At 25.2% G+C, this 14,727-nt stretch overlaps 1 protein-coding gene across 1 annotated transcript in view; it reads left to right on the top strand.

Moving 5' to 3' along the window:
• Positions 1–14,727, top strand: part of LOC145270989 (uncharacterized) — a 143,002-nt gene that overhangs the window by 93,151 nt on the left and 35,124 nt on the right. The window contains exon 3 of the mRNA XM_080126525.1: positions 11,044–11,145. Coding sequence (XP_079982651.1) covers positions 11,044–11,145 — 102 coding nt within the window. The remainder of the gene's footprint in view (positions 1–11,043; positions 11,146–14,727) is intronic.

Here is a 14,727-nt window from a genome sequence, read left to right as displayed (position 1 = left end):
GAGAACATGAATAAATTTAAATTTTATAAGAACATGAATAAATTTAAATTTTATAAGAACATGAATAAATTTAAATTTTATAAGAACATGAATAAATTTAAATTTTATAAGAACATGAATAAATTTAAATTTTATAAGAACATGAATAAATTTAAATTTTATAAGAACATGAATAAATTTAAATTTTATGAGAACATGAATAAATTTAAATTTTATAAGAACATGAATAAATTTAAATTTTATGAGAACATGAATAAATTTAAATTTTATAAGAACATGAATAAATTTAAATTTTATAAGAACATGAATAAATTTAAATTTTATAAGAACATGAATAAATTTAAATTTTATAAGAACATGAATAAATTTAAATTTTATGAGAACATGAATAAATTTAAATTTTATAAGAACATGAATAAATTTAAATTTTATGAGAACATGAATAAATTTAAATTTTATAAGAACATGAATAAATTTAAATTTTATAAGAACATGAATAAATTTAAATTTTATGAGAACATGAATGTCTTAAAATTTTATAAGAACATGAATAAATTTAAATTTTATAAGAAGATGAATAAATTTAAATTTTATAAGAACATGAATAAATTTAAATTTTATGAGAACATGAATAAATTTAAATTTTATAAGAACATGAATAAATTTAAATTTTATAAGAACATGAATAAATTTAAATTTTATAAGAACATGAATAAATTTAAATTTTATAAGAACATGAATAAATTTAAATTTTATAAGAACATGAATAAATTTAAATTTTATAAGAACATGAATAAATTTAAATTTTATGAGAACATGAATAAATTTAAATTTTATAAGAACATGAATAAATTTAAATTTTATGAGAACATGAATAAATTTAAATTTTATAAGAACATGAATAAATTTAAATTTTATAAGAACATGAATAAATTTAAATTTTATAAGAACATGAATAAATTTAAATTTTATAAGAACATGAATCAATAAAAATTTTATGAGAACATGAATAAATTTAAATTTTATAAGAACATGAATAAATTTAAATTTTATAAGAACATGAATAAATTTAAATTTTATAAGAACATGAATAAATTAAAATTTTATAAGAACATGAATAAATTTAAATTTTATGAGAACATGAATAAATTTAAATTTTATAAGAAGATGAATAAATTTAAATTTTATAAGAACATGAATAAATTTAAATTTTATAAGAACATGAATAAATTTAAATTTTATGAGAACATGAATGTCTTAAAATTTTATAAGAACATGAATAAATTTAAATTTTATAAGAAGATGAATAAATTTAAATTTTATAAGAACATGAATAAATTCAAATTTTATAAGAACATGAATAAATTTAAATTTTATAAGAACATGAATAAATTCAAATTTTATAAGAACATGAATAAATTTAAATTTTATAAGAACATGAATAAATTTAAATTTTATAAGAACATGAATAAATTTAAATTCTATAAAACATGAATAAATTTAAATTGTATAAGAACATGAATAAATTTAAATGTTATAAGAACATGAATAAATTTAAATTGTATAAGAACATGAATTAATTTAAATTTTATAAGATCATTAATACATTAAAATTTTATAAGAACATGAATAAATTTAAATTTTATAAGAACATGAATTAATTTAAATTTTATAAGAACATGAATAAATTTAAATTTTATAAGAACATGAATGACTTTAAATTTTATAAGAACATGAATAAATTTAAATTTTATAAGAACATGAATGACTTTAAATTTTATAAGAACATGAATAAATTTAAATTTTATAAGAACATGAATTAATTTAAATTTTATAAGAACATGAATGACTTTAAATTTTATAAGAACATGAATGACTTTAAATTTTATAAGAACATGAATGACTTTAAATTTTATAAGAACATGAATGTCTTTAAATTTTATAAGAACATTAATGAATTTTAATTTTATAAGAAGATGAATTAATTTAAATTTTACAAGAACATGAATAAATTTAAATTTAATAAGAACATGAATAAATTTAAATTTTATGAGAACGTGAAAAAATTTAAATGTTTTAAGAACAGTAATAAATTTAAATGGTATAAGAATATGAATGGCTTTAAATATTATAAAACTAACCTTCACTCCTCCATTCCCTCTAACCACTTTAACATGCCTGGTTATCTCCCACTCTACCGTAAGGACTCGGACAGACATATGCATGGACTTGGAGTCTATATTCGAAACACCCTCCCCCTAACTAGAGAAATAAAACTAGAATCAGAGGGCCAGGCCTTTATGTGCTTCAGACTAAATATGCAACACAATATTAGCTACTTGTATTTTCTCTACCGCTCTCCCTCAAACCAAGACTGTACCCTAATAAACGAAGTCTCAGACAGCATAGATAAAGCACTCTCCCTCGATACTAGCGCACAAATACATGTATTTGGTGACTTCAATGTCCACCACAGTAACTGGCTAGGATTCTCAAATCACACAGACGTAGCTGGTAGCGCAACTCATAGCTTCTCTATATCTCATTCTCTATCTCAGTTGGTTACATTTCCGACACGTTTCCCAGACCAGCACGATCAACATGCCTCACTTCTAGATCTCTTTCTGACAACGGTTCCCAATGACTGTACAACAAATGCCCACAGCCCACTCGGGAATGCTGATCACGCTGTGCTAATGGTAGAAATCAGCCTAAATTCTCGCCCTAAAACTGAAGACCCACTTCTCAAAACAACGAGGTATTACAAAAAGGCTGATTGGGAAGCCATCAGGGAGCTCATCAGAGATGCCCCATGGCAAAATATCTTTACTCTTCCAGCGGAACAGTGTGCAAATGAGACAACTGAATGGTTCAAAACTGCTATTGAAGCACATGTTCCCGCACGGAAATACTATAGCAAGCCCCACTCCCCCCAATGGTTTACTTCTGCTTGTGCAGCTGCCATTTGTCAAAGGCAGCATGCGTTCCGCAGATTCAACCGAAATAAGTCCAGCTCAAATAAACAGAAGTTTATAGAAGCTAGAAATAATTGTAAGAGAGTGATAAACACAGCTAAGACAGATTACTCTGAAACCACCAGAAAGCGCATCGAAGCACAGAAATTAGGAACCCGGGATTTTTGGAAAATCTACAACAGCGTAGTTAATAATGGACAGTCAATTATTCCCCCACTAACAAACAATCATGAGGTTGCTTGCACGGCAACTGACAAGGCTAATCTGCTTGCCAGTCGGTTTGCCTCAAACTCCACACTGAACTCGGTACACCACTCACTCCCTGATTTTCCTCTGCGAACAGACGCCACACTTGACGATTTGAAAATCACCCCTTCTCAGGTACATGCTATTATAAAAAACCTAGACACCTCAAAAGCATGTGGACCAGATCTCATCCCGACTGTACTATAAAAAAATGCTCTGCCGAGGTTGCTCCAGTTCTGTCCAAACTTTACAATAAATGCCTTAACAAATCTTGTTTTCCCGACTGCTGGAAAACCGCCTCTGTGGTACCAGTCTTCAAGAATTCTAGTGAAAGAACTGACCCACTAAATTATCGCCCCATTAGCCTCCTCCCGCTTTTCGCCAAAATATTTGAGTCCTTAGTTAATCAAGCCCTAGTCCAGCAGCTAACAGCTGCTAAACTCCTGACTGACAAACAATATGGATTCAGGCAAGCCCGTTCAACAGCAGATATCTTAACTGTAGTTTCTGAACGTATATACCGTTCATTGGATAAAACAGGGGAGGGTAGAGCGGTGGCCCTTGATATATCTAAGGCTTTTGACAGGGTATGGCATGATGGTCTTCTAAGGAAAATTAGATCATATGGAATCACTGGAAGAATTCATAATGTAATTAAATCCTTCTTAAGTAATAGAAAAATCAAAGTTGTCCTCGACGGACATACATCCAAACAATATGACATAAATGCGGGAGTACCTCATGGGTCTATCCTTGGACCTCTATTATTCCTGATATTCATAAACGACCTCCCTGATAATATTGTTTCGGAGATGGGTATATTTGCCGATGACACTACTCTCTATAACAGATATGAGGGGAAAACAAATGAACACATATCTAAGGAAATGGCAGAAACACTAGAGGACGACCTCCAATCCGTAGTGGAATGGGGACAAAAATGGTTGGTCACATTCAATGCTGCTAAGACTAATCTTGTTTCCTTCAATAACTACAAGAAACCTTCTCTACCACCAATAGCAATGGCCAAGAACACATTGCCTGAAAATACTTCTTTTAGACTCCTCGGCCTAACGTTTACAGGGAATATGAACTGGAATAGATACATTGAGAGCATTGCCAAGGCTGCTGCAAGGAAGGTTGGCTCCCTCTACCGTGCTAGAAAACTACTTATGCCTGCCAGTATCCTATACCTCTATAAGGCAACCATTCGCCCATGTATGGAGTACTGTTGTCACATCTGGGCTGGTGCATCTGCTGCTTGTCTCTCGCTTCTGGACAGGGTTCAAAAAAGAGTCGCCAACCTGATAGGTCCTGAACTGTCATCTAGGCTTCAACCTCTGTCCCATCGACGAGATGTTGCATCCCTCTGCCTGTTCTACAAATACTTTAATGGTGAATGCTCTGACGAACTACAAACACTTGCACCTCCCCGATGTAACTACCCCCTACAAACCCGACAAGCTACTAAGTCTCATCCCTTTACAGTAGAGATCCCTAGGTGCAAGAAAGCCTTTTACTCCAATAGTTTCTTCCCCAGAACTGCGGGTCTTTGGAACTCTCTTCTGGGATTCTGCTTTCCCAACTGCAATGATATGCAGAAGTTCAAGTGTAATGTTAACAAACATCTTTCTACTCTTCTCCCTTCATAATGACCCCGCTAATTAATTCCCTAATAGTAGCCCCCTGCTTCAAAGTGGCACTGTGCCTTGTTTGGGGTGAAAATTGAATAAAAAAAAAAAAAAAAATTATAAGAACATGAATAAATTTAAATTTTATAAGAACATGAATAAACTTAAATTTTATAAAAACATTAAAAATTTTTAATTTTATAAGAACATGAATGACTTTAAATTTTATAAGATCATGAATAAATTTAAATTTTATAAGAACATTAATGTCTTTAAATTTTATAAGAACATGAATAAATTTAAATTTTATACGAACATGAATAAATTTAAATTTTATAAGAACATGAATAAATTTAAATTTTATAAGAACATGAATAAATTTAAATTTTATAAGAACATGAATAAATTTAAATTTTATACGAACATGAATAAATTTAAATTTTATACGAACATGAATAAATTTAAATTTTATAAGAACATGAATAAATTTAAATTTTATAAGAACATGAATAAATTTAAATTTTATACGAACATGAATAAATTTTAATGTTATAAGAACATGAATAAATTTAAATTTTATAAGAACATGAATAAATTTAAATTTTATACGAACATGAATAAATTTAAATTTTATAAGAACATGAATAAATTTAAATTTTATACGAACATGAATAAATTTAAATTTTATAAGAACATGAATAAATTTAAATTTTATAAGAACATGAATAAATTTAAATTTTATAAGAACATGAATAAATTTAAATTTTATAAGAACATGAATAAATTTAAATTTTATACGAACATGAATAAATTTAAATTTTATAAGAACATGAATAAATTTAAATTTTATAAGAACATGAATAAATTTAAATTTTATAAGAACATGAATAAATTTAAATTTTATAAGAATATGAATAAATTTAAATTTTATTAGAACATGAATAAATTTAAATTTTATAAGAACATGAATAAATTTAAATTTTATAAGAACATGAATAAATTTAAATTTTATAAGAACATGAATAAATTTAAATTTTATAAGAACATGAATAAATTTAAATTTTATAAGAACATTAATGTCTTTAAATTTTATAAGAACATGAATAAATTTAAATTTTATAAGAACATGAATAAATTTAAATTTTATAAGAACATGAATAAATTTAAATTTTATAAGAACATGAATAAATTTAAATTTTATAAGAATATGAATAAATTTAAATTTTATAAGAACATGAATAAATTTAAATTTTATAAGAACATTAATGTCTTTATATTTTACTAGCGGGGGTACCCGGCGTTGCCCGAGTGTTTGTTTCCGGGACGGGGGGGGGAGTTTTAAAAATTGTTATGGTAGGAATATAGGAAGGATCAAACCCGGAGTCATGAGTAAAAGTAGGAAAATAAAGTGTGAAAGAAAACGACAAAAAAACATCTGCAACGTTAACAGTTCGGCCACCAAGAAAAGTCCATTCCAGTTGTTTAGGAAAAAAAAAAAAACGAGTACGGTAGGTCGGCGCGAACGTGAAAATACAATGTGAATTGTCCAGCACGCTAACCACTACGCCACAGAGCACGGCAGCTTAGCTTAGTGATTTTAAATAAGTTCACATGAAAGAACTACGAAGCCAAACCGGTGTTCTCTTCTCAACTGTTCCTTGTGAACGATCCCCAAACGGTGTAAAGTGGTGGCAGGGGGAGGAGGAATTTATTAGAGAGAAAATATTTTACCACTTCCATTGATCTTAACCGATTTTGGCCGTGACTTCTCAGCAGAAAAAGTATAGAAATCTAAGATTATCGAGGAATTTGAGAAATAATAAGCCTATAACACACCTCAGATATTGTCCTGCCGTTTGTGCATATTATATTTGCATGAAACATCTTGATTTTTAATCCTATTAATGTCAAAATCAGACGGGAAAAAATGAGTTCATTTTATTTATATAGAAAGATAAGAACATAGATAAATTTAAATTTTATAAGAACATGAATAAATGTAAATGTTAAAAGAACATGAATAAATTTAAATTGTATTAGAACATTAATGTCTTTATATTTTATAAGAAAATGAATAAATTTAAATTTTATAAGAACATGAATACATTTAAATTTGGTAAGAACATGAATGTCTTTAAATTTTATAAGCACATGAATGAATTTAAATTTTATGAGAACATTAATGTCTTTAAATTTTATTAGAACATAAATAAATTTAAATTTTATAAGAACATGAATAAATTTTAATTTTATTAAAACATTAATAAATTTAAATTTTACGAGAACATTAATGTCTTCAAATTTTATTAGAACATGAATAAATTTAAATTTTATAAGAACATGAATAAATTTAAATATAGTAAGAACGGTAATTTGATAAGAACAAAAATGCCTTCAAATTTAATAAAAATATTGATCTCTTTAAAATATATGAGAACATGAATGTCTTTACATTTTATAAGAACATGAATGTCTTTAAATTTTATAAGGACATGAATAAATTTAAATTTTATAAGAACACGAATGTCTGTAAATTTTATAAGACCATGAATAAATTTAAATTTTATACGAACATGAATAAATTTCAATTGTCTAAGAACATGAATAAATTTAAATTTTATAAGTACATGAGTAAATTTTAATTGTATCAGAACATGAATGTCTTCAAATTTTATAAGAACATGAATTGATTCCAATTTTATAAGAACATGAATAAATTTAAATTTTATAAGAACATGAATAAATTTAAATTGTATCAGAACATGAATAAGTTTAAATTGTATAAGAACATGAATGTCTTTACATTTTAAAAGAACATGAATAAATTTAAATTTTATAAGAACAATAATAAATTAAAATTGTATAAGATCATGAGTAAATTTTAATTGTATAAGTACATGAATAAATTTAAATTTTATAAGAACATGAATAAATTTAAATTTTATAAGAACGTGAATAAATTTTAATTGTATAAGAACATGAATAAATTATAATAGTATAAGAACATGAATGGCTTTAAATATTATAAGAACATGAATAAATTTACATTGTATAAGAACATGAATAAATTTAAATTTTATAAGAACATGAATACATTTTAATTTTATAAGAACATTAATAAATGTAAATGTTAAAAGAACAGAAATAAATTTAAATTGTATAAGAACATGAATGTTTTTAAATTTTATAAGAACATGAATAATTAGAATTTTATAAGAACATGAATAAATGTAAATTTTGTAAGAACATGAATACATTCAAATTTTGTAAGAACATGAATGTCTTTAAATTTTATTAGCACATGAATAAATTTAAATTTTATAAGGACATGAATAAATTTTAATATTATTAAAACATAATAAATTTAAATTTTATAAGAACATGAATGACTTTAAATTTTATAAGAACATAAATAAATTTAAATTTTATAAGAACAGGAATAAATTTAAAGTTAATAAGAACGGTAATTTGATAAGAATAGAAATGCCTTCAAATTTAATAAAAATATTGATCTCTTTAAAATATCTAAGAACATGAATGTCTTTACATTTTATAAGAATATGAATGTCTTTAACTTTTACAAGGACAGGAATAAATTTAAATTTTTTAAGAACACGAATGTCTTTACATTTTATAAGAACATGAATAAATTTAAATTTTATAAGAACATGAATAAATTTAAATTTTATAAGAAAATGAATAAATTTACATTTTATAAGAACATGAATGTCTTTATATTTTATGAGAACATGAATAAATTTTAATGTTATAAGAACATGAATAAATTTAAATTTTATAAGAACATGAATAAATTTAAATTTTATAAGAACATGAATAAATTTTAATGTTATAAGAACATGAATAAATTTTAATGTTATAAGAACATGAATAAATTTAAATTTTATAAGAACATGAATAAATTTAAATTTTATAAGAACATGAATAAATTTAAATTTTATAAGAACATGAATAAATTTAAATTTTATAAGAAAATGAATAAATTTAAATTTTATAAGAACATGAATAAATTTAAATTTTATAAGAACATGAATAAATTTAAATTTTATAAGAACATGGATAAATTTAAATTTTATAAGAACATGGATAAATTTAAATTTTATAAGAACACGAATGTCTTTAAATTTTATAAGAACATGAATAAATTTAAATTTTATACGAACATGAATAAATTTAAATTTTATAAGAACATGAATAAATTTAAATTTTATAAATTTTATAAGAACATGAATGACTTTAAATTTTATAAGAACATTAATGTCTTTAAATTTTATAAGAACATGAATGTCTTTAAATTTTATAAGAACATGAATGTCTTTAAATTTTATAAGAACATGAATGACTTTAAATTTTATAAGAACATGAATGTCTTTAAATTTTATAAGAACATGAATGTCTTTAAATTTTATAAGAACATGAATAAATTAAAATTTTATAAGAACATGAATAAATTTAAATTTTATAAATTTTATAAGAACATGAATGACTTTAAATTTTATAAGAACATGAATGTCTTTAAATTTTATAAGAACATGAATGTCTTTAAATTTTATAAGAACATTAATAAATTTAAATTTTATAAGAACATGAATAAATTTAAATTTTATAAATTTTATAAGAACATGAATGACTTTAAATTTTATAAGAACATTAATGTCTTTAAATTTTATAAGAACATGAATGTCTTTAAATTTTATAAGAACATGAATGACTTTAAATTTTATAAGAACATTAATGTCTTTAAATTTTATAAGAACATGAATAAATTAAAATTTTATAAGAACATGAATAAATTAAAATTTTATAAGAACATGAATAAATTTAAATTTTATAAATTTTATAAGAACATGAATGTCTTTAAATTTTATAAGAACATGAATGTCTTTAAATTTTATAAGAACATGAATGTCTTTAAATTTTATAAGAACATTAATAAATTTAAATTTTATAAGAACATGAATAAATTTAAATTTTATAAATTTTATAAGAACATGAATGACTTTAAATTTTATAAGAACATTAATGTCTTTAAATTTTATAAGAACATGAATGTCTTTAAATTTTATAAGAACATGAATAAATTAAAATTTTATAAGAACATGAATAAATTTAAATTTTATAAATTTTATAAGAACATGAATGACTTTAAATTTTATAAGAACATGAATGTCTTTAAATTTTATAAGAACATGAATGTCTTTAAATTTTATAAGAACATTAATAAATTTAAATTTTATAAGAACATGAATAAATTTAAATTTTATAAATTTTATAAGAACATGAATGACTTTAAATTTTATAAGAACATTAATGTCTTTAAATTTTATAAGAACATGAATGACTTTAAATTTTATAAGAACATGAATGACTTTAAATTTTATAAGAACATGAATGTCTTTAAATTTTATAAGAACATTAATGTCTTTAAATTTTATAAGAACATGAATGACTTTAAATTTTATAAGAACATTAATGTCTTTAAATTTTATAAGAACATGAATGTCTTTAAATTTTATAAGAACATTAATGAATTTAAATTTTATAAGAAGATGAATAAATTTAAATTTTATAAGAACATGAATGTCTTTAAATTTTATAAGAACATGAATGACTTTAAATTTTATAAGAACATTAATGTCTTTAAATTTTATAAGAACATGAATGACTTTAAATTTTATAAGAACATTAATGTCTTTAAATTTTATAAGAACATGAATGTCTTTAAATTTTATAAGAACATTAATGAATTTAAATTTTATAAGAACATGAATAAATTTAAATTTTATAAGAACATGAATGTCTTTAAATTTTATAAGAACATTAATGAATTTAAATTTTATAAGAACATGAATAAATTTAAATTTTATAAGAACATGAATGTCTTTAAATTTTATAAGAACATTAATGTCTTTAAATTTTATAAGAACATGAATAAATTTAAATTTTATAAGAACATTTACCGTCTCGCAGGTCTTGCCTTTTGGATCTCGTAGTTTAATATAACTCATTGGTCAATTCACGTGATTGCTGGAATCTGAAATGTGTGTATTTCACAAAAGATTGTCTGTAATTAGATTCAGATCCTGATTCTTATTCTTCAAAATGTTTTTATTTTCTTATTTCCGATTAATCGTTCTTAACACTAATATATTTATTATCTTTTTTTTTATTAGCCTGTCGTTCACGCCATGACATGTTACCTGAGCAAAGTGTGTGGTTGCTCCATATACCCGTTTACTTCCTACAAATATGTGAACCTACCAGTCATACAGTTTGTGAGTTGTAATTTAATTGGCTATTCTTTTTTCATTCATATAATTGTATTTCTTTTTTTCTTTTTTACTGTTATTTGTATCCCAAACAAGGCACAAGGATACCATATAGGGAGTTGGGCAACAAGATATTTGTTCACATTACATTTAAACTTCTGCATGTCTATACAATAAGGGAAGCAGTTATCTTGAGGGCAATTCCAAATGCTAGGAGTTCTGGTAAAGAAGCTATCAAAGTAGAAGTTTTTTCCGGCATCTAGGGATCTCTTGAGTGTACAGTTAGGTTTGTGACTCTTCTTTTTAACCATGCCTAAGAGCAAGAGCCTAGTGGCAGATGCACCAGCCCAGATGTGGCAGCAATACTCCATGCATGGGCAAGGTGTGGCTTTATATAGATACAGGATACTCTCAAGTAGAAAGAGCCAATCTTCTTTGCAGCAGCCTTCGCAATTACCTTCTTTTTTTTTTTACACAGTGATCACCACTTATCAAGGCCCAGAAGCCACTCAGGGATAAGGGTTATTGCAAGTACATTACGTTAGTGTGGAGCTTTGATGAAGTGTTTACTTAAGGGAGCGGTTCATTAGGAATTTGTTAACATTGGACTTGAACACATCCAAGTTGTAGTCCGGTGGGAAGCAGGCAGACGTTCAAATTCATGATGCCAGTGAACGTTAAGCCAAGGAGTTTGAACAAAGTGCTTTCATAGCAATTAGTGGTTGAGACGGTTTTTTGTAATTATTAAAGGAAACAGTACTGTGTGACCTTCAAGTCATTAGCTTTTCAACGAGCCTTCATTTATTAAATTCTGATCAGTAGCTGCAAAGAGTTTGGTTGATAGTGCAGGACCAATTAGGTTTTTTGAACTCTGTCTAAAAGCAAGAGACTTGTGGCAGATGCACCAGCCCAGATGTGGCAGCAATACTCCATGCATGGGCAAGGTGTGGCTTTATATAGATACAGGATACTCTCAAGTAGAAAGAGCCAATCTTCTTTGCAGCAGCCTTAGCAATTACCTCAATTTATTTGTTTCAATTTATGTTGCCAGTGAACGTTAAGTTTAGGAGTTTGGACAAAGTACTTTCAAGTCATATACCATTGGCCATAGCAACCAATGCTTGTGAATGTTTCTCGTAATTATTAAGGCGGAGAAGCTTAGTCTTGGCAGCATTAAACGTTACTTTTCATTCACAGCAGTATTCTACTGCAGACTGAAAGTCTTCCTCTAAGTTTTTAGCCTTTTTCTTGTTCATTTGTTTCCCCCTCGAGTGTGTTATAGTTTGAACAAAGTACTTTCAAGTAATGTATCATTAGCCAAAGCAATCGGTGATTGAGAAGGTTTCTTGTAATGATTCAAGGAAACAGTACTGTGTGACCTTTGGGGCAAATGTCACATGACCCACAACACAATTCAGGTCATTAGCTTTTCAACAAGCCTTCATTTGTCAAGATTTCGAGATTGCCCCAAAAAGTAAGTGGTGTAAATAAATTTAATTAGACTAATCACACACACACATATATATATATATATATATATATATATATATATATATATATATATATATGTATATATATGTGAATGTATGTGTGTACACATGGGTATATTTATATATATATATATATATATATATATATATATATATATATATATATATATATATATATAAATATACCCATGTGTACACACACATTCACATATATATACATATATATATATATATATATATATATATATATATATATATATATATATATGTATATATATGTGAATGTATGTGTGTACACATGGGTATATTTATATATATATATATATATATATATATAAAAAAGGAGGGAAAAGATCTACCTTAAACCACTAACCTAGTTCTAAAACAGATCCTTTGTTCGATAAAATGCATGCCCATTGGCTGATAGGAAAGGGCGCGGTGGATACTAGAAAGCTGATTGGCTAACTAGAAATCTTCAACATATAAAAACAAGAAGCAACCACAGAATTCGCGCATAAGCCTGACGAATCCTATAGTGGATGAAACGCAGAATATTCAGTGTAGCTTAATCGCCATATATATTTTATTAATTACTATATATATATATATATATAAAAGTAAGTGGTATATTTGTATATATATACATATATATATATATATATATATATATATATATATATATATATGTATATATATATATACATACATACAGAGAGAGAGAGAGAGAGAGAGAGAGAATCAATGACAAAAAGCTATATTCCAAAATTCATGATGTTGACCATCTTATAATTTATTCCTTTAATTCAGTTGATTTATTGACAGTATCTGTTTCATAGCGCAAAATAAATCACTTAATTATTACATCTATCAGTGAATCTATTATGCCCTTAACTCATCAGAAGAAATAGCAACAATCAATCCGTCAAAAGGAATTGAAATGTGATTTGACATGATTAAAATCCGAAAATTGGAAGAGAAGCTGCAGTTAGCTTTATATTTTTCTATTACGCCATCTTGAATTTTTATCAAACAAAGTCATTAAACCCAACTATTCGTACTAACAATTTTAATAAATTCATGAATCTTCTACCAAAATGTTTTATTTAATAATTAGTAAATTTATAATTCTAAGTTATGTATACATACTTATGAAAACAATATCAACAACTTATAAACTATTATACATGTTTGTATATACGAAACTAAACTAAGCTAAAAAAAAAAAAAACGATTGATCATTTCAGTTAGTTATCATAATTAATCAATTCATCCAAATTGAAAACCAAACATAATTCAAATCTATTAGCTATTACAATCAAACTTATCAATCCTTACAATTATAATTTTTAAAATCATACAATTCAAAAACTATACTATGAAGTTTGGAATATAACATTTTGTTTTTTATTTTCTATATTGCTCTGTAATTACATTGAGCTTCTTAAATAAGGATTGATATATAATAAGAAAATATATTTCTACAGAAATATACATATATATATATATATATATATATATATATATATATATATATATATATATATATATATATATATATATATATATGGATTTTACCAAGCAAGCTGGATCTAAAAAACATTCATATCCTTTTTCTGCAAATCCTCCTACTACTTCTGATAAATTGATTATTTTGACTTTGACTTTCCATGTCTCACTGACTTTAGCAAATAGGGTACATACCTTTATAAGTATTTGCTAATATTTTCTCTCCTCTGATGAGATGGTAGACATCGAAACCCTATAGGCTAAGGAGATTAATTTTCTAAAGCATTCTTTGTCTTGCTAAGAATAATAAAAATTCCTTGATATGAAACTCAACCACTTCATTTCATTTCAATGGGAGTTTTTTGAAATTCATTGAATTACAATTTTATATATATATATATATATATATATATATATATATATATATATATATATATATATATATATATATACTCGTTTTTTTTTTTATTCAAAAGTAATGGACTAATGAATTCAACGAGGTTGTTAGATAGTGCTCAATAAAAAGAGCTGATAATACTTGTTTATTGTTATATAAACATGGTTACATTCTGCTGTTACAAATAGCCACTTG

Source organism: Euprymna scolopes, chromosome 46 (assembly GCF_053919585.1).
Source record: "Euprymna scolopes isolate OS-2025 chromosome 46, ASM5391958v1, whole genome shotgun sequence".
NCBI classification, from domain to species: Eukaryota; Metazoa; Mollusca; class Cephalopoda; order Sepiida; family Sepiolidae; genus Euprymna; species Euprymna scolopes.
The sequence above is the reverse complement of the archived record's forward strand: the minus strand, read 5'-3'. Positions and strand labels throughout refer to the sequence as shown.